We start from the raw sequence: 20,509 nt of genomic DNA on the forward strand, positions 1-20,509 counted from the left end.
CCCCTCACTCGCGAACAAGACTCTGAGGTACTTGAACTCCTTCACTTGGGGTAAGGACTCATTCCCTACCCGGAGTAGGCAATCCATCGGTTTCCTGCTGAGAACCACGGCCTCAGATTTAAGGCGCTGATCCTCAAACAGACAGACACCTACAGTAAATGTGTATTTTGGATGTTTTCTTTCCACTAGTCTGAAAAAAGATGTTAAATAATAACTTTCTTTCTAAGTTTAAAACTTGGACACTAGTGACTGAATCCATGGAGCGTGCCCAGTAGTAAGCTTTGGCACAAACCAAGCACTTATGCATTCCTAATGACCGTCATGATGGGAATTTGACTGATGCCTGAGCACTCTCTCTGCCTTCCTCCTGCTGTCTCCCCTCTTCTCCCATCGTCCTCCTCTCCTCCCTCGCATCATCTGTGCCGCTAAAAGAGGCAGGAGCTTATTACAGGTGCCTCGCTCGCTGCTCTCTCATTTCCCCTCTTCTTCCTCCTCCTCCTCCTCATCCCTCTCCGTCGTCCTCTCTCTCCTCTAATTAATCGTAATAGCTCCGGATGTGAGCGCCGTGTTTAGATAGCTTTCACGGCGCGCTCAGACCGAAGTGTGACAAACTGCTCTCGCAGCGAACCTTTCATCCGTCACGACCCGTTTCCCCCGGGGGGGGGGGGCGCGGGCTGCCTCTTCCTGCCCTTAAAAAAGTCATTTTTAATAGTTGTGTCTATTAATGTGGCAGCTCCACTTTAGGACCACACCAGTGATTAATCGGATATAATTATACAACATCATTTATTTCTGAATCTGTAGAATATGGATACATTAGTAGTATTCAAACCAGCTGATCTTCCATTGCTGCAAAACAGGTGTATCCATTATTTCTACTATGCTTGATGATCATTTAACCCTCTGAGACCCACAATAATAAACCTTTTTCAGGGGGGTACAGGGGGTCTTTAGGGGGAGATAGCAGGTCAACAGTAGATGTCACATAGAAGTGGTGTACATCATCTGAAAGCTGAGAACCTGAGGATTAATTTGAGATGCAGCTGTGAGTAAAGTTGTTCCAGTCATAAATCAGAAATAAACAATAATTAGATAATAATTAATTAAAATAAATTGTGAACGTGTATAAAGTCTTAGAACATTATGATAGAAGTATATGATGGTCATCTAAATGCTCTATTATGTCTCATACGTTGTTGCATCATTTTTTGGGTTGATACCATTTGTTACACAGATTTGGTGCTAAATTTTATACCATTCGAGAGTTAATCAAAATGATCAATAATCTCTCCAAAATACCACATTAAGACACCAAAACCTTGAGGAACACCATAGAAAAAGCCATGCTGTGATTTGGGATCAAAAACGTTTCTGCAAGAATTGCATTTTTCCGCGATTGGATGGCGAGCACTTCTGTTGTGTAAACTGCTCAGAAACCCCCTTATTGTCAATCTAGCTAGGAAAGCCATCCATCCTCTGAATAATCTAGGTCTCTAGTTTGTGGCTGTAAAGTTTCATGAGGCTGTGATTATCCTAGAGGTCATCACAGGTCATTTTATAAAGTGACGTCAAGTTTAAAAAAAATAGGTCTCACCACAATGAAATGTCTCCTATGGGAACTAACATCATCACACATGAATACAGTTGAGCTCATTGGATCCACAAGAGTCTCAGCTTCACAGTGATACCCAATTTATGCAATTCAAAGACTGTTTAGGGACCCCAGTATGCAGAAATATTCAAACACACCATTTTAGAATAGGCGAAAATAACACATTTATACTGCCTTCAAAATCCTGCATGTTTTTGGCCCAAACTGCATGTGATTATCATAAAGTGGGCAAGTCTGTAAAGGGGAGACTCGTGGGTACCCATAGCACCCATTTTCATTCACATATCTTGAGGTCAGATGTCAACGGACACCTTTGAAAATGTCCATTGCCAGTTTTCCTCGCGTAAGATAGGAGCTTTATCTAGCCTCCTTCACGACGAGCTTTGCGTGACATGGTCGGTACCGATGGATTCATTAGGTTCTCTAGTTTCATATGAAATCTTCACTCTAGCTTTAAAACTGAACCTGTTACAGCCTCTGACAGACAGTAAAGTCAGGGGGTTAATTAATACCAGACTGTTTGTGTGTGTGTGTGTGTGTAAGTGTACATGTGACAGTCAGTGACGTGTTGTGTAAAAGGCTCAGTTAAGCACAGTGTTGGCTGAGAGCATCAGCGTGCACGTTACTGTGCTGAACAAAGGCACTAATATGTATATATCTCCTCGAGCCCTGGTTGTTCTGACCTACAGAGTTTGGTACAGCCTTCCCTCGCAGCCCTGTCTGTGTGTGTGTGTGTGTGTGTGTGTGTGTGTGTGTGTGTGTGTGTGTGTGTCATTAGTTTGCTGTGTTCTGTGCCCTACCCTGAAAACACAGCACACACTGATAGAAATGCGCTGCCTTACTGTGGCTGATTTCATGCCTGTCGAGCCAGCTGTCCGATGGGGGAAAAAAAAGAAAAGAAAAAAAAGGCCTTTATTTGCAACATGTGTAGTAATTACATCATCCCCTTTGAATTAGTTTGTAGCCTTCAGGGTGAATCACAATTTGAATCCAGACCCTGAAAAAAAAAGCATGTGTTCAACAAGTTGGTCCTTTGTCAGTGACAGCTGCAGAGGAAGAAGCTAATGAGCGCTACTCATTCTACTCGTTCAGCACCAAAACTCTGCTGAACTATCTAAAGAGATATATAAAGATAGAATATATGACATGGTTCATTTAGCCCACAATGCTCAGTGCAAAGTAGGGCTGTCACGATATCAATTTTTCTCAATACGATTATCATGGCAAAAAAATATCACGATTGTTATCGCGATATGATTAAAAAAATTACGCAATGACTTAAAATACATCTTTAACTTTATTTAGTCTGACGTTTGTTTGTTTTCTTTCCAAAACAACGGATAACAGTGTGTTTTACATGTCAGTGAGTGTGTCTTAACTGAATAAACTAATAGAATATCATAAATAGGCTGAGCTGACCTGCTCCTTTTTCTTTCCTTGATCATTTCTCACGTTTCTTGGATGCTGCTGCCTGACCACAAGAAAACTACAAGCTGTCACTATCTTGTTGAACAGACCTCAATTAAGTCAGCCAACTTTACTTAGCACATAAATTAGCTAGCTAATGTAGTCATTTACTATCACCGGTGGGGTCCCAGCTAGACAACACCGACAAGCTCCAGCCGGCCGGCCAACATGGTCACTCCGGGTCATTCAGAATGGCTCTGGGTGACTACGTCAGGCTGGCCGGCCGGTTGAAGCCGGGCATTGCCGGCCAGCCGGGACCCACCGGTGGTGACGGGTGGCTCGGCTGGTTGGAGCCGGGTGGTGTTGGCCGGCTGGGTCATTCGCTATCACTGGCGGGCCCCGGCTGGCCAGCATTGCTTGGCTTCAACTAGCCGAGCCACCCACCACCACCAACGGGTCCCAGCCAGCCAACACCACACAGCTTTAGCTGGCTGGCTAACAAAGTCATTCTGAATTACCACACTGCAGAGTTTACATTTTTAGCGGCGCGATAAAGTATCTCCTCTTCATTCGTGGTCATTTTGACAGAATCACAAAGACGAGACTTGCGCTTGCTTATAGTGTGTTTACTTTATAGTCTGTTTGTGACGTCATGTCTGCGACAAGCTTTTATTTACTGCGTGCGGGAGAACACAAAAGAGAAATAGCTAAACCAAGAGCTAAATGCCATTGTTGTTGTTAAACTAGATATATCGTGGCTGAATTACTTACATGATATTACTACTTTCATGTTTTTAATACCGCAATTAGCGCAAAACCGGTATACCGGCTGTGTGGCTGCTCGAACCTGTTGACACGGACGCCGAAATAAAAAACAACAGGTAACGCAGCCGCCACGTGCTGCTGACGTTCCCCGTGTGGCCAAGGCTTTATTCAGTGTTCGGTTGTAGTTAGCTCCACCCTCTCGTGTCACTTCTGGTTGCAAGATGGGGACAGCCAAAAACCAAGATGGCGACGGCCAAAATGCCGAACTGGAGGCTTCAAAATCGTAGTTCACAAAACAATGAGTGTTACGGTGACGACGCCCGCTTCTTATATACAGTCTGTGTAATGAATACGTTTCATCCTGAACGTTTCACCTGGTCGGTCAATGACAGTTCCACTAGACGCTACATCCATCTCTGTCATTACGCTGAAAGCTGTTTTAAAATGTGAACCTTTTCCTCCAGAGTTCTTTACATACACATAACAACAGAGAAAAAGAATCTAGCTCTCAAGTTACCGTAAGAGTTGGCATAGCAACCAGTAAAACCCAGTGAGGGTTGCAGCTCAGTGGGAAAGCCCAAATGTTTGGCTCGTTAAATGTAGGTCCTGCCTCAGCATCTAAAGATATCAGATATTCTAACTTGTGATTAGGATTTCTTCCACATGGAACAGTAGCTAACATTATGATATTGTAGGTATTTCAATTCATTACTGACTCAGTGCAGCTGTGTTTTTAGTGCTCTGAGGCATGACTTCAGTCTCCATACTGTATGTTTTTATCCAGCACAATGCCGGCCGATTAGAGCTGAAATGGAACTCCAGTGCAGTCGCACAGATGCACCACATTCAGACAGCCTTTCAGTGAAGAGGAGAATCCTGTCTCCTGTCAGAGCTGAGCGTTTGTTTGAGCTGTGCCTGGGAAACGCTCAACTAATCCTCTCCGCGGTGCCGCCAAACATTACTAATTCTGGCTGCTCAGTCTTCGTAACTCTCTCCAGCATATTTCCCTGGGAGAGAGATGAGTTGGGGTGGGTGTATGGCGAGTTAGAAATAGAGAGAGAGAGAGCGTGTGGAGAGTCGCACAGATAAAAACAGAGCGAGGAGCTGGGAGGGGAGGATGAAAGAGGGAGAGATCAAGTGAGAGACAAAAGGTATGCGATAGATGTAGCAGAGGGAGCCAGGCGAGAGAGAGAGAAGTGACAGAGAGCAATAGAAGAGAAGAACCCCCCCCCCAACCCTCCTCATCCTCCCCCACCCCTACTTGAACCCTCCTGAGCTGAGCCGTGCCGGTGCTGCGTGATACCACCGCGGTGATTTCCCCCCCTATAACATCCTCCGCCACACGGAGCCCAGAGAGCGCAAAGAGTGGGCTGTGCAGGATCAGGAGCCTGTTGCCTGGATACCCCTGCTGTCGCCACGGCGGCAAAAAGCCAGGACTGAACCGTGTGTGTGTATGTGTGTGTGTGTGTTTGCGGTGCTGGCGCTGCTGCCATGGGAAAAACACAGCTGGCTGACTGTCTGGACGGCTCCCTCGCTCGCTCGCTGGCCGGCCAACTCGCTGACATCGCACGTATGAATAAGGAAGGAATCACCCTGATACGGGGGCTTTGAGGACGGAGAGGTGGGAGGCTGGGGGTGGGACGGGGGCGCGCTGACTGTTTGGTAGAGAAACCAGGGATTACCTTGGCGACCGAGTGGAAGAGAGGAAGCCGTAAGGGGAGGAGAGACCCTGAGACAGGAGAGCTGAGGAAGGGGAGGAAGAGAGGGGGCTGGCTGGCTGCGGGTAGTCCAGCAGGATGCAGATCCAGTCTTCTGGTCCTCAGTCCAAAGCCTCCAGCTTCATCCTCAGTCAGAGATGTGTGCTGGCCTCCAAAATGGAAATCCACCGGTACGTACCTGCTGTCATTCTAGTGGGTTTCTTTCTCTGTTTTCTTCATCAAACCTCTGTTGCAAAGCCTTGTCGTGCTCGTTTCTATACAGCCAGAACCTTGTTAGCATCTGTCTTTGTTGCTGCTCATTTTTCATCAGTGAGTGGTCGAGGCCTCATGAACGAGTGGTTTAATTGAAGGAGGAGGAAATCTCAAGCCCCGTTACAAGCTGCATGGTAGAGCCCTTCACTCTCTGTTAACGTGTCACATTATCACATCTGAAGTGCCAACCTGATCACACCTGCTCTGGAGCAGAGTTCGTGTCCTTCCTCTACAGTATAGCATAGACACTAGTAGGGGTAGGTGTTTTTTTACAATTTTGAAATCAATTTTTTAATGCAGAATCGATATATTTGCTTCATTTGAGTCTATGAGGAGGTTGAAGGAAGTAACCGCTTTTATTGTTGTAGTCTGAGTAACGCGACGTCATATCCGTTCCGTATCCGTCAACAAAACAAACCACAGTCGGCATGGATATGACCTGCACCCTCACATGTTAAATCCAGCGTGGTAAACACTACACATCCAGCAAAGGATGGAAACACTTTGGGTTTCACACATTGACAGGAAAAGCAGAGCTAGACATCACGGCTAAAGCTGCATGCTAACTCTGTCACGGACAGGAAACGTTATCGTATTGCGGTAAGCCAGCCGTCGCTCTCGTCTCCGTTGTCAAATGGGCCGACGCTACAACTGTAGAGCACCCATATACTGACATTTATGTTGAATGCATTCAAACGGCCCCGATGGAGCTGACCATGGATGGATAAAGAGAACGGAGCTGACTGGAGAGCTAGAGACGGACTTGGAGAAGTTAGAGGAAGTATACACGTGGGACTACATCCGCTTTTCAAAATAAGGTGTTGACAAAGGGAACTGTATTTACAAAATACATATATGGAAATAATATTGATTGGATTATATTCACCAGAAGTATAAAACAGTACATGTCCCTTATAAATTAAAAAGAAAATACCAGTAATTTGTGAGGGAAATGTCTTTATTCTTTGATTTTTTTAATTGCTGGAAAAAATGTAAAAAATAATGCCTGACAATGACTGATATATTTGACTTCAGGACATCTCTGACTACATACATGCTGAAAATCAAACATTTTTACTCGATTAATTTAGATATCTTCAAAATAAAAGTCCCTAGAAGTGTATGATTCAACTTTTCCCCAGGGTCTTGTGTTAAAAAAGTAAAAAGAAAATCGCAATAAATTGCAATATAGAATCGCAATACATATCGAATCGGCACAAGAGTATCGTGATCGTATTGAATCAATAGACAGGTGAATCGTCCCTGTCCTAGAAACCAGCTCAACTATCAGTGTTGATTTTAAACTAGAGCTGATCCTTTGCTGAAGACAATCTTCCTTCATGTTTTAAAGAGTATTATTCCAGAAAGAAACTCAACGTAATCACTTCCACCCCAGAGAGACTTTAATTTGCATGAGATGCAGAAAGAAAAAAGAATGTTGTTGTTTATAGAATCGTGGATTTATAATCCTGTTTCAAGTGACAATACCACCATGGACCTTCAGTCTGTAATAACTAGATAATAGCAGTTCTATCCACACGATTAGTCTTCAGAGTGCTTTATTTAAAACCTTCTTGCAAAACGCTCTGTTGTCATGCGGAAGCTCTGGTTTAGTTTTGTTGGCGGGGTCTGTGAGAGAAGGATTTCCCTCATCGCCTGTGTGCCTGTCTCCCAGAGGGCCCGGTTGGGAGATATAGCTACCACATTTAGCTGCTGTAACATAATGTTGAGAAAGAAGACACCGCTTAATTATTGATGCAGTTTGCTAAAAAATGTCAGAAAACATCCCTCTTTGGCTCAGTGGGCCGAATGTTATGTTCCCTCGGAGGAGGTATTCCCTTTGAAAGATGGCATTCTGTGAAGGGAAATGGCTCTGGCTGTGAATGTGAATGGAACAAATAAATCCATCTCATTGTGTCTGGATGGTCTAATGGATGATTAAACATCAGGGAAGGCCGGTGGGAGAGTAGGGTGACATGCTGTGGAGGTGTGGTACAGAATGCTCAGGAAATATCCTGTTTCACCGGTCGCCCTCTCTACTGTATCTCCTCTCATGAAGTCAGTGGTTTTGTAATTAGCTTGTTGGATGAGGTGAGCTTAGCTAGTTATTCCGGTCTGCCTGTCTTTCTGCGTGAACAGCATCGGTCAGTCTTGTGCCCGGACTAACGTGTGTGTTCATGTCTCTGAGTGTGTGTTCTTGATACAGAGGAGTGCCACACACATATTTTAAAGGTCCCATATTGTAAAAAGTGAGATTTTCATGTCTTTTACATTATAAAGCAGGTTTAAGTGATATATAAATACTGTTAAACTATCAAAAAGCTCAATATACGGATAAATATACACAGCCCATATTTAGAAATTGTGCGTTTGAAACAAGCCGTTAGGATTTCTGTCCATTTGTGATGTCACAAATCTACAATATTTAGACCATTTCACAGTTTTTAAACGTAAACATACTAAATGTGTCCCAGTTTATTTCCTGGTTGCAGCTGACACGAAGTAAACATGGACCCAGGCTATTGCCTAGCAACGCAATTCCGTTGCAATTCCATTGAAATGTACTAAAACGGAGCGTTTCAGACAGAGGGTGAATACAGGCACATTCAAGCAGACAGTATGAGGAAAATAAAGTTTTTTTTAAACATTAAAGCATGTAAACATGTTCTAGTGGAAACCCAAAATAAAAGTATGAACCTGAAAATGAGCATAATATGGGACCTTTAATATCAATATTTCTTACTGTAGCCTACCGTTATTCATTTCCCTCCTGTTCTGTTGAATAACGTGTCTATAATATTAGAGCTTTCATGGACAGAAGAAACGGTAGAATCAGAGGCGTGTCTCCTTCAGATGCCTTGCTATTTTATGCATAAAAACAACAATCTGTATCAAGCTTCAGCATAATATTTTCATGACATCATGATATGATAACAATCATTAAAAGTATGCTCTGTGTGAGAAGCACACTTTCTCATACACTGCAAACATGATGATAACAATGGAGCTGCTTTCAGGTGCAGTAGGCTACGACCACTTCAGCTTTTGATAATCACCGCTCCACCTGGTGGATAGAGAAACCGTCAGGGCTGGGACGATACACCTACCTATCTCCCGGTTCGATGTTATCACGATACTCGTGTGCCGATTCGATGTGTATTGCGATTCTATATTGCGATTGTTGTTAACTTTTTAACACTAGACCATATGGTAAAGTTGAATCATACACTTCTAGGGCACTTCTATGTAGTCAGAGATGTCCTGAAGTCAAATATATCAGTCACTGTCGGGCATTATTTATTACATTTCTTCCAGCAAGCCAAAAATCAAAGAATAAAGACATTTACCTCACGAATTAGTGGAATTTGCTTTTGAATTTATAAGGGACATGTAATGTTTTATACTTCTGATGAATATAATCCAATTGCAGTTCCCTTTGTTAACACCTTATTTTGAAAACCGGACGTAGTCCCACGTGTATACTTCCGCTAACTTCTCCAAGTCCGTCTCTAGCTCTCCTGTCAGCTCCGTTCTCTTTATATATCCATGGTCAGCTCCATCGGGCCCGTTTGAATGTGTTTAGCATAAATGTCAGTATATGGGTGCTCTTCGGTTGTAGCGTCGGCCCGTTTGACCACGGAGATGAAAGCGACGGCTGCCATTTAAAGGGGACATATCATTCTCATTTTCAGGTTCATGCTTGTATTTTGGTGTTTCTACTAGAACATGTTTACATGCTTTAATGTTCAAACAACACATTATTTTTCTCATCCTGTCTGTCTGATTATACCTGTATTCACGCTCTGTCAGAAACGCTCCGTTTTAGCGCATTTCAACGGAATTGCGTTGCTAGGAAACAGCTTGGGTCCATGTTTACTTCCTTTCAGCTGATGTTATTCACGTACACTGCAACAGGAAATAAAGTGGGACACATTTAGTATGTTTATGTTTAAAACTGTGAAATGGTCTAAATATTGTAGATATGTGACATCACAAATGGACAGAAATCCTGACGGCTTGTTTCAAACGCACAGTTTCTGAATACGGGCTGTGTATTTTTCTCTGTAGATTCAGCGTTTTGATGCTTTCACAGTATTTATATAGCACTTAAACTAGCTTTATGATATAAAAGACATGAAAATCTCACTTTTTACAAGATGGGACCTTTAAGTTTCAGCATTTAGTTGTAATGGTGAGGGGCTAGGGAACGCATTATGTCAATGAGGGTTCTCACAAAGATAGAAGTACTGGGATGTGTGTGTGTGTGTGTGGGTGTCATGCCTTGGGGTGGAGAGGTGGTGGCCTCTACATCAAAAACAGCTCCACAAACACTCTACAGTGTTTACATGGAAACACAAGCAGCTCAGGCTACATTTAAGTCAAACTCATTAGTGCTGAGGATGTTCATTTCTTTGTTTAGTGATTAAAAACAACGTAAAAAGAAGCTCTGCCGTTTGTGTCACTATGTAAACCGTTTTAAATACACAATAAAACAAACAACAGAAAACAGTCTTGAGGACATAGAATAAGAAGAACAGCAAACACAAAGTAACCCAGCGTTTGAAGGTAGAAAACCACATATGCTGATGACTGCAATACAAAAAGATTACAATAAAATAAAAAAGAATAAATGGAAATCATTATACAGTGTATATGTGTGTATATATATATATATATATATACTGTATTTATATACAGTATATATACTGTATGTGTGTATATATATATACTGTATTTTTATACAGTATATATACATATATATATATATATATATATATTATACTGTATGTATATACAGTATGTGTGTATATATGTATATACAGTTTATGTATGTGCGGGGTCTAACATTTAACTTTTTTTTGTCTGCCACTCAGAAATTTTATCTGCCACTTCTGAAATCTCTGCACTAAATGAAGGAATAACATTTTAGATCTGATGTCATTCAATGTTTGATATATTTTACACAAAAAACATCATATACTTACAGTGTTCGAATTACACCGTGGCTTCTGGGGGAACCCTATTTTTTGAGTATGGGTGGGTACTGTACACAGTACTGTACTGTACTTTAATTTAAATTAGTTGCTTTAATTAAAAAAAATCTTGGTAAGTTGTTGAACAGGTCATAATTCCCTCTCAAATATTTATTTTATATTGATGTGAAAACATCTACAAACAACTGGATTTATTGAAGTTTCTCGCCAAAAACTTGATTTTACGAGATTACATTTGAAAACATCATAACGATGTAATTTGCCTTCACCCAGTGGTCATTTTGCTCATAATAATAACTGAATGGCACCTCCGTTGACGTTAGTCGCTGGTGCTGCCCACCGGCTGCTAACAGCGAACGTTGCTAACTCTCCTCCTGCTGATTTCAACACAGATTTATCAGGGAAAAATAGGGTGAGTCCCCTCAGGTTTATAGAGCCAAGCTGTTGGCGTGTCTCCGGTCCCAAACAAACTGAAACATGATACAGCGTGCGTATGCGTCATTGTGCAGCGTAACTGTCGGAGCATCAATAAGAGGAATCGATAGACACGGAGACATGAGATGCCAAGAAAGCGGACAACTACGGTTTTCTATACCCATCACTAGCGTTTTCCCTGCCTGCCAAAGTGGCGGGTGTCCTGATGATTTCACCCGCCACTGCCAACAATTTGTGCTAATTTCAGACCCTGGTTCTGGGATAGTGGTGAAAGAGTCTGGAGCCTTGCATGTATGTACTCTTTTTCCACCCAGCAATTTATCAGGAATCAGGAAAGAATCGAATCGATAATGGAACCGCTATCAGTAAAATCAATTCCCATCCCTATCCAGTACACAGTATTTTTTATTTTACTAACATTCCCCACACAAAATTTCCCACGTGTCACCTTTGGTTGCCCACATGGGACAAACGTCCCATTCACATGTGAATATTTGGCAACTCGACAGAATTTCACAGGTATTTAATGAACTTTGAAGGGCATTTGGTCCCAGTCCGCTGTTGTGTTGTTGTGCCGTTGAAACAAGCCTATAAAGTTGTTCATCTGAAGGCTCCACTTGTTGGTTTCCATGGTTATATACTAGGAGTGCTACTCCGTCCAGTCCAGACCTGCTCTGTGGTCAATGTGTTCCCTGTCCCTGTGTGAATGGGGACGTGATTGGAGACTTGTAAAATGTGCCAGGCTCCCAGTTAACACACGGGGCTGCACTCTGAACCCCGGAAACACTCTGAAATACACTGCTCTCTGTGTGTGTGCACAATAACCAGCGCATGCTAACACACACGCTTCCACGCAGACATTGTCCCTGGGGAAAACAGCGTCTGGAGTGTGTTGGGGTTACTGTATGTGGAGGAGATGCTTGCAGACCTATATGAGCCATATGTTTTCAGTTTGTTAAGAGTTTCTTAGCCCTCTTGAGACCCACAATAGACCTGTTTTTGTCTTTTTTAGAAGGGGGGAGGGGCGTCATTAGGGGGCGATAGCAGGTCAACAGTAGATGTCACATAGAAGTGGTGTACATCATCTGAAAGCTGAGAACCTGGAGATTAATTTGAGTAAAATTATTTAAAATAAATTATAAAAGTGTGTATGGGTTTAGAACATTATGATAAAAGCATTCCAATGCTCTTGTGAATTGATAAAAATGATCAATAATCTCTCCAGAATACCGCATTAAGACACTAAGACATTGAGGAACACCATAGAAAAGCCATTCTGTGATTCGGTGTCAGATACTTTTGACATTTTGAGATTTCTGCAAGAATTGCATTTTTCCTCTATTAGATGGTGAGCACTTCTGTTGTGTAAACTGCTCAGAAACCCCCTTATTGTCAATCTAGCTAGGAAAGCCATCCTCTGAATGCTCTAGGTCTGTAGTTTGTGGCTGTAAAGTTTCATGAGGCTGTGATTATCCTAGAGGTCACCACAGGTCATTTTATACAGTGAGGTCAAGTTTAAAAAAATGGTCTCACTACAATGAAATGGCTACTATGGGGACTAAAATCATCACACATGAATACAGTTGGGCTATTTGGATCCACAAGAGTCTCAGTTTTACTGTGATACCCAATTTATGTAATTCAAAGACTGTTTAGGGACCCCAGTATGCAGAAATATTCAAATACACCATTTTAGAACAGGCGAAAATCAATAATTTATACTGCATTCTAAAAACTGCATGTGGTTATCATAAAGTGGGCATGTCTGTAAAGGGGAGACTCATTTTCATTCATATATCTTGAGGTCAGAGGTCAAGGGACCCCTTTGAAAATAGCCATGCCAGTGTGTCCTCGCCAGACTTTACTGTAAGTTTGGAGCGTTATTTAGCCTCCTTCTCAACAAGCTAGTATGACATGGTAGGTACCAATGGATTCTTTAGGTTTTCTAGTTACCTCCGCCAATGCTGAAGGCCTAGGAAGAAGGTTATGTTTTCATCGCTGTTGGTTTGTTGGTTTCATTGTTTGTCCGTTAGCAGGATTACTCCAAAAGTCCGCGATGGATTTGAATGAAATTGGAGGGGTGGGATGTGGCACAATGAACAATCCATTAGATTTTGGTGATATTTTGTTGATATTCCTGAATCCGGATCATGATCATGATGTATATTCTGCGTTTCTTCACATTAAACTCGGTGAAATTACAGTTGAGTTGGATCAAAGCACACTTGGTGATTGTTGGAAAGATTAACGACGACGGTTTAGGTGAGTTTTATTTTGTTTCTGTCCAGTTTGAATGAAGTGTTTTACGCTGCTCCACTACGTACAGCTTATCTCAACATAAACAAATATACACGTGGATGATGGCACAAGCTGAACGGAGACGGGGGGGGGGGCAATCATACTCGGGCAGCTTGGCGGAGGTCTGCGCTCTCCGAGTGCCATTCTAGTTTCATATGATATCCGTAGCTTCACTGTCAGTCAAAATAAAACTCATCAAAACCATCTTGGTTAGTCTTTCCACTGTTCCTACAACCACCAAACTCTGGTTTGGTTGAAATAAATACTTAATTCACCGAGTTAGATGTGAAAGGAAACAGCCGTTATGTGCGCTTCTCAAAGCCACCAGACTCCATTGACAGAAACAGTCATTTTACCGCGCTGATTATTGTAAAGCACTTCATTTAAAGTCAAGAGATAGAAAAAGAAGTAACCACCATAACATTTTCACTGTTTCTCAACCTCGTTTCCAGCTTGTTCATGACGTCGAATGTGACACCCTCCCGCAAAAAAACCAGAAAGGCAAACTTGTCTATTGGCAATGGGAAAGGAATCTATTTTTAGCGGGTTTTCCTTTGTTAAAAACTTTTGTAACTTTTAGTGTATGTCTCATCTTTCTCCCTCTCATCCTTCACTCATTTACCTCTCTCACTTCTAGGATAGTTGCCAAAGAGTTGCCGTTTTATCATGGTAACTGCTTCTTTACCTGAAATGACTTCTACGCTCTCCTACTGCGTTCTTACCACTAAGTCGGCAGTAAAAGTCAGCCAAATGTGTCTTACATCTATTCTTTGGATTGTTTGACAAAGTGTGCCATTTTATTTACTTAAAAAGGTCAGACGGGCTTGTCGAGGGGATTCACACCCTGCTCTCTGGGGGGTCGATCACGATGATGCCGGTTGCCATGGCACTGAAAAGGGCAGAGTCATTAAAGGCAATGAGAGAGGGGGGAGCCACCTGTGGATCCTTCCTCTGGGGCTCTGCCTCTTCACTCAGTTAATGGTTTCTGTGAGGGAGTCGCTCAAAGCCTAATTGAATCCGAGAGGATTGTGTGTATCGGGCCTAACTAAGTCCTTAAACAAGCGTGGTGCTTGAATGGGCTCGTCGATGGTCCAGGTAATTACCGGGCAATAACGTTGTACGCCATAATGACCTGCATTAGGTGACTAGGAAATAATTAGGGAACAACTAAGCAGCACTATTGTAATGTAGCACCAGGACTGCACGATATTGGAAAAAAATTACATTGCAAATTTGTTTTTCCTGCAATATATTTTGCGATATTGAAAAAAAATAGTCATTTTCACCCCAAATTTTGTATATTTTGAAGCTGAATGCATCAATCTGGTGCACTTTGAGAGCAAAATTAAGAGGCTAGATCTATAAACCATTTTTTACTTTAGTAAACAATTTAATCATAAACACATTGGTTGTATGGATATGAATGGTGATGACACGGCAAAAAAGTCACACCAACAAAGTGTGGTAAACGAGACGGGTTCCATGTTTCAAGTCGGAACGGGTGGGTTGCCGACATCGCCACAGACCCCATTACGGTGAGAACAGTTTGCCCGGAAGCCCCGTCTCTCCCCGCAGGGAGAGAGGGCGTAGCGAGCATTAAGTCCACGGCCCCCTGGGAAGCGGCGAGGTCCAAAAGTCACGGTTGGAGGCGCGAGACACTTTCGCCTGAGCCTTTCCAAGCTGACCTAGAGCCGGTCGCGGCGCACCTTTTACGGGGGAATGCGCTCGTCGGGGAGAGGATCCTACCACAGCGAGCAGCCCTCTCTAACCCGCCGAGTTGAATCCCCTGGGCAGACGTGGACCCCGCCCGTTGAGAAGTGTAAAAATATATACGGTTATGAAACTGTGTTGGGCCTACCTAGACCTAAATACTTTAAAGCAGGAAGACATTTAAATGACATATTGGATCATGTGTAAATCGTGGATGTATTAAGAGAACTGGATACAGCGTTGGAGGTGGGCTCACGTTCATTCCTACGAGAGTTGCTCAGTGGCACATGAAACCAAAATGGCTCGACTACCGAGTGATAAAGTACCCGGATCATCCGGCAATCTTCCGCATCCATTGGGCCCATAGAGCAGGCGCAGTAGCGTTTCCTTTAACTCCGCCTCCCAGCCCTTGCTCCAGCCTCGGTCTGAACAGAGGAAGGGAAATAACTCTGGATTCAGCTATTAGTGCATTTTACAACTTTTAGGACCTAATGATTTAAATAAGGGCTATTCAAGGGTTCGTACTGGGAAGTTGATTTATCTAAAAAAAATTATCCGCTGAGTTACAGACGCCTCTTTCCCAATGTAATTCTATGGGAAAAAGTATTTTTGGGCCCAATGGCATCACGTGACGGACACGGAAGTTGTAGTACCGCCATTTGGCCACTACGAAAATTGGCTTCAGAGCCGGTGTTCTTCCTTGGGGCTTGGTGTAAATGCCTCCATTTTGCTAGGCCTGATGACAATGTAATAGCATGGGATGATAATATGGGAGAAATTTTGCTATACTTTTTTGTATGCCTTTTAATATCTCGTGTCGTGTTTTAGGGCATTTTGTGTAATGTTTCAAATCATTAACAAGAACTGCTTTGTGGTAATATTGGCTTTACAGCATCTTTGTATCACTGTTATGTGAAGTACCTTGATTTATACTATTATGTATTTGATTAAATATACCACCACGACAACGTAGTCGGGGGTATATAGTGCTCCGCGTGTCCGTCCGTCCTTCTGTCCTTCTGTCCTTCTGTCCGTTTGCGTGTCACACTTTAGTTTCCGGAGCAAAACTCGGAAACTACTTAACTTAGGAACTACAAATTTGGTCTGATGGTTGACAGTGTGGTTTAGTTGTGCCTTTTGGGGGTTAGAAGTCCAGGGTGCCCAAAATGTCTGAAATTTTTCACATTTTCAAACATTTTGGGCACCCTGGACTTGAGTAAGGTGAGCTCATAACAAGCTACATCGTGCTCAATAGACTAATTCCATTAGTTCCAAAAGGGCAAAGCCTTTGGCCCTACTTCAGTAGGGGTCAAGTGGTGAGCGGGGTATGTGAGCCATGCTCACTTTTGCCTTGTTGGGTTAGCCAAAACAAGTCTTTTCATCTGTTATTTTACCAATAACAGCTTCTCAATATATTATATAATACTTTACATAATCACGTTGCAGTTTAGAATTACATATATTGTTAAAGATGACTTTTTCTATATCACCCGCCTTCGGATGGAGACAGTGCTCAGGTGAAGATGTGCTATAAGTACAGTAAAGTTTGGGCTGATGTATATATTTTACGTCCATGTTGACGACAGCCTTAAACGCCCCCGTGATGCCCCTATATCACATTCTCTCCCATGTCGCTGTTCTTAATGAGCTTTTTCTCCTGCTTCTCATTGATCACTTCATGTAACAAGTTGTCATTTCAGTCACAGTTCTGGAGCGTGGGTAGGCGTGAAGAGAGACCCTTTGAGACAGTGACTGATAAAGCTCTGTACTAAATATAAACGGCAAGTGTAGTAAGTCCTTATTGAATCCTGCTCAAGTTATTGGCCAGACCGTGACCTTTTGCTCACAGAAACAGAGAATCATCACTCCGTCTCTGAGAGTCACTCGCTGCTGTGGCTGGAGGGCCTGTGTGTCTACCTACCCCCCCACACACACACACACACACACACACACACACACACACACACACACACACACACACACACACACACACACACACACACACACACACACACACACACACACACACACACTATTGCTGTGGGATGTGCTGGGTTATATATATAGCCACTAGTGGTGATGGCTTCTTTGTCACACCTCAGGTGTTTGTACTGCGATCATGCCACACACTGGTCCTCTCCTGCTCCGTCTCTTTCTCTCCCACCATCTGCTAGAGTGGATGACTCATACTTGTGAGCCGAGAGTATTTTCTCATGGCTCCACCATATCATATGTGTGTGTGTGCGTGTGTGTGTATGTGTGTGTATGTGTGTATCAGCAAAGTAAAGGGGCGGTAACCTCCATGCAGACAAACATGCTGCTAATGAATGAATGGTGAACAGGTTCCAGTGTGCACACCTGTACACATCTGCTTTTCTTTTCCCACAGTCTCTCTCTCTCTCTCTCTCTTTCTCCTCTCTCTCTCTCTCTCTCTCTCTCTCTCTCTCTCTCTCTCTCTCTCTCTCTCTCTTTCTCTCTCTCTCTCTCTTTGTAGCGGTGTTCCAACCCTCCGCCCATGTGCGGTAGGGTTGCTAGGGTGACGACTCAGTTTTGCAGTTCCTATAAAAAGGCAGCGGGGTTGGTAAAGGGAGGTGATGGGGAGTCCAGTGTAGGAGTGTGGGACTGCTGATCACCACCTTAAGCCTCGGCCACACCGGGAACGTCAGGAGCGCGTAGCGGCTGCGTTACCTGTTTTTTATTTCGCCGTCCGTGTTATCAGGTTAGAGCAGCCACACTGCCCGCGTGAGACGCGCGGCTTGGCTGGGCTGTGTGTCAGCTGCGTCTCTTCTAGAGATTCGAGGTCTCGCCTATTTTTGAAGCGCGCGGTTCACAACAACAACAAGACAGTGAAGGTGATCTATTGACTGTATATTGATATCATATCAGCAACATTACTACAGTTTTAGTGTCTCTATCTGTAGAACATTTTACGGCGATGGAAAAAAAGTAAAGACTTAAAAGAAAATTTTTAAATCAACACTTCCTGCTTTCATTTAAAAATAAAAGCCCTCAAGCGTTTTTTCTGTGGACAGAATTCCTTCATTTGTTAACACGAGGCTTTTATTCTGAAATATGTGCAGGACAGTGTTCTAGAACATGCAGTGACTTGGAGAGCTCCATGAATGAATTAATAATGGATTATTACTATTATTTACAAATTACCACACATTTCTTAACCTTTCTCTGTCTAAAATAAATATAAATGACATTTATAATGAAATTAAATGGTCGTTATGAAAGGCAAACTCTATGTAGTAAGAAAGGGCTGATAGCTGCAGAAACGCAGCAGAAACGCAGCAGATACGCAGCCGCCACGCAACGCAGCTGCCACATCCGCGCAGGCGCAATGCCGCACAGCGGCCACGCAACGAAGCGGCCACACAGCTGCCACATCCGCGCAGCCGCAATGCCGCACAAACGCCATGCAACGAAGCGGCCACGCAGCCGCCACAGCCAATACGAACGCTCTCTCAATGAAATGACCTGTGATGGGTCAAAGTCTCCCGTCTAAGCCTGAAAACAGAGCCATGAGGAGGTGCAGAAGTCTAGTTTTCTCTCAGAACACTTGAATTACAATATGCTGAAAAGTTATTATAGAATTTTTGCCCAATGATGCCAAAAAACATACTGCCTACTGCCACTTTAATTGAAAAAACAATCAACTAATTTGTCGAATGAAATGAATCATTATCTGCAGCCCAGCTGTACTGTATGCTGAGCGTTGATAGAAGTTCTATTAAACCGCAGGGCTTCAGGAGGTCTGTACTGCAGATAGGGAGATAAGATAATGGTCTTGGTGTAGCGATTGAAAATGCTGAAATGAAATGATTATTTTTCAGAAGAACAACCTGAAACCATTTCAAAACCTCTTCTGGTCCCTTGAGCCCACTTTGGAATCCACCGTCTTAATTTACTGTGTTTCCAAACATTGGCTCAATACCTGCAGGCAGCTCTTCAACAGGGACTCTCTCTGGTCCGTGGGGCCTCCGCTGCTCCTCCCTGCCCGCCCCTGATCACTTCCATATGGGCTGGAAGCACTCAGCACCACACCATAAGTGATTGCTGATTAATGAGAGGGGGAACGAGAGAATGAGAGGCAGAGAAAGAGATGGATGAGGGGGGAAAAAATGGTTTGAGGAGGGCGAGTCGGCGAAGCAGAAAGTTATAAATTGAGTGGAAGAAAAAAATGAAGTTGAAGGAAGAGGAAGGATGCAGATGTGGCTCTCCAGAGCCCCTCCACCCCGAAGCTCCTTCCTTCCTTCCGTCCAGGGCCAGCTGCACTCGTCCCTGAACACACCCCTCAGGTCATCCCTCAGTCCCAGTAGACCTCTTCTTCCTTTCTTCCTCTCTGGTTCATTTTCACAGCGAGGACTCCCCCCATGGATTACACTCTCCACAACATTTATATGCTTGCATGTTTTCAGCTTCACGTCTTTTAGCTTCACGGGATTCATCACCCCCCCCCCAGTTTGGAAAACAGCTGACTCTGGCCTTTCAGAGCAGAGCGTCAGTTTATCGTCGGATGGTTTCGAGCCAAAAAGGGCAAGCTGCAGAGAGCGAGTCAATTTCGTGTGTGAGAGAGAGAGAGAGAGAGAGAGAGATGTAGTCGGAGAAAAGAAATACCACTGCAGTGAGTCAGTTGCTAATGAATCTATTCTAATCACAGCCAAGAGTCAAAGTACTGTGTGTGGCAGTCTGTCTGTCTGAAGGGAAACAGAGAGGAGGATGGAAATGGAGGAGAGGATCGTACCATAGTAGAAAGCAGCTGATTGAGTCTGAGCTGCTGAAATGTTTACAGTCTCTGGGATTTCTTAGGAAACTCTGAGAGGAAGTGTAAATCAGGCCAAGAAACACCCCTGAGAGTTCAATGAAATCAACCTCATATCTAGGAAACGAATGGATATATACTGTGAAGAAACAACAAAGTGCCGTTCCACCAAAATCAGCACATACAGTATATCCATTTTTTTTAACGCACGGAAACTTGCTAAAATATGGGATAGATAGACTCCTTTCCCATTCCCAGTAGATAAGTATGCATTTCTGATTTTGTTTTTTTTCTTGTGTGTAACGTTCAACGCCACGAACGTGAAAATGTTACGGTGGCCACTAGTCTTTATATCCGTTACTTATTCAGTCTCTCTTCAAACTCGGTGCCAAACGCTGCTCGGACAGGGATGGACGGGATTTGTGGCTGAGATGTTAAAAAAAAAGCGCCGGAAAAGGGGCTTGAATTAGCGAGACCACCCAGATGTCATGTTTCCATCACTGCCGATCGGATAGCAGATAAATACCTGTGACTGCTGCAGAGTCCTAAA

The 20,509-nt window shown here is 43.3% G+C and overlaps 1 protein-coding gene across 5 annotated transcripts in view; it reads left to right on the plus strand.

Moving 5' to 3' along the window:
- enah (ENAH actin regulator) overlaps window positions 1-20,509 on the plus strand; it is a 168,468-nt gene that overhangs the window by 46,666 nt on the left and 101,293 nt on the right. Inside the window, exon 1 of one of the 5 annotated variants that reach the window (XM_074616600.1) lies at window positions 4,923-5,672. The exons of 2 other annotated variants lie outside the window; for them this stretch is intronic. In XM_074616600.1, coding sequence (XP_074472701.1) covers window positions 5,581-5,672 — 92 coding nt within the window. In that variant the 5' untranslated portion in view covers window positions 4,923-5,580. Of the gene's footprint in view, window positions 1-4,922; window positions 5,673-20,509 lie in introns of those variants that run through there. 2 more of the 5 variants (XM_074616596.1, XM_074616597.1) reach the window with 2 other exon arrangements.

The sequence above is a fragment of the Sebastes fasciatus genome, chromosome 18, assembly GCF_043250625.1.
Source record: "Sebastes fasciatus isolate fSebFas1 chromosome 18, fSebFas1.pri, whole genome shotgun sequence".
NCBI classification, from domain to species: Eukaryota; Metazoa; Chordata; class Actinopteri; order Perciformes; family Sebastidae; genus Sebastes; species Sebastes fasciatus.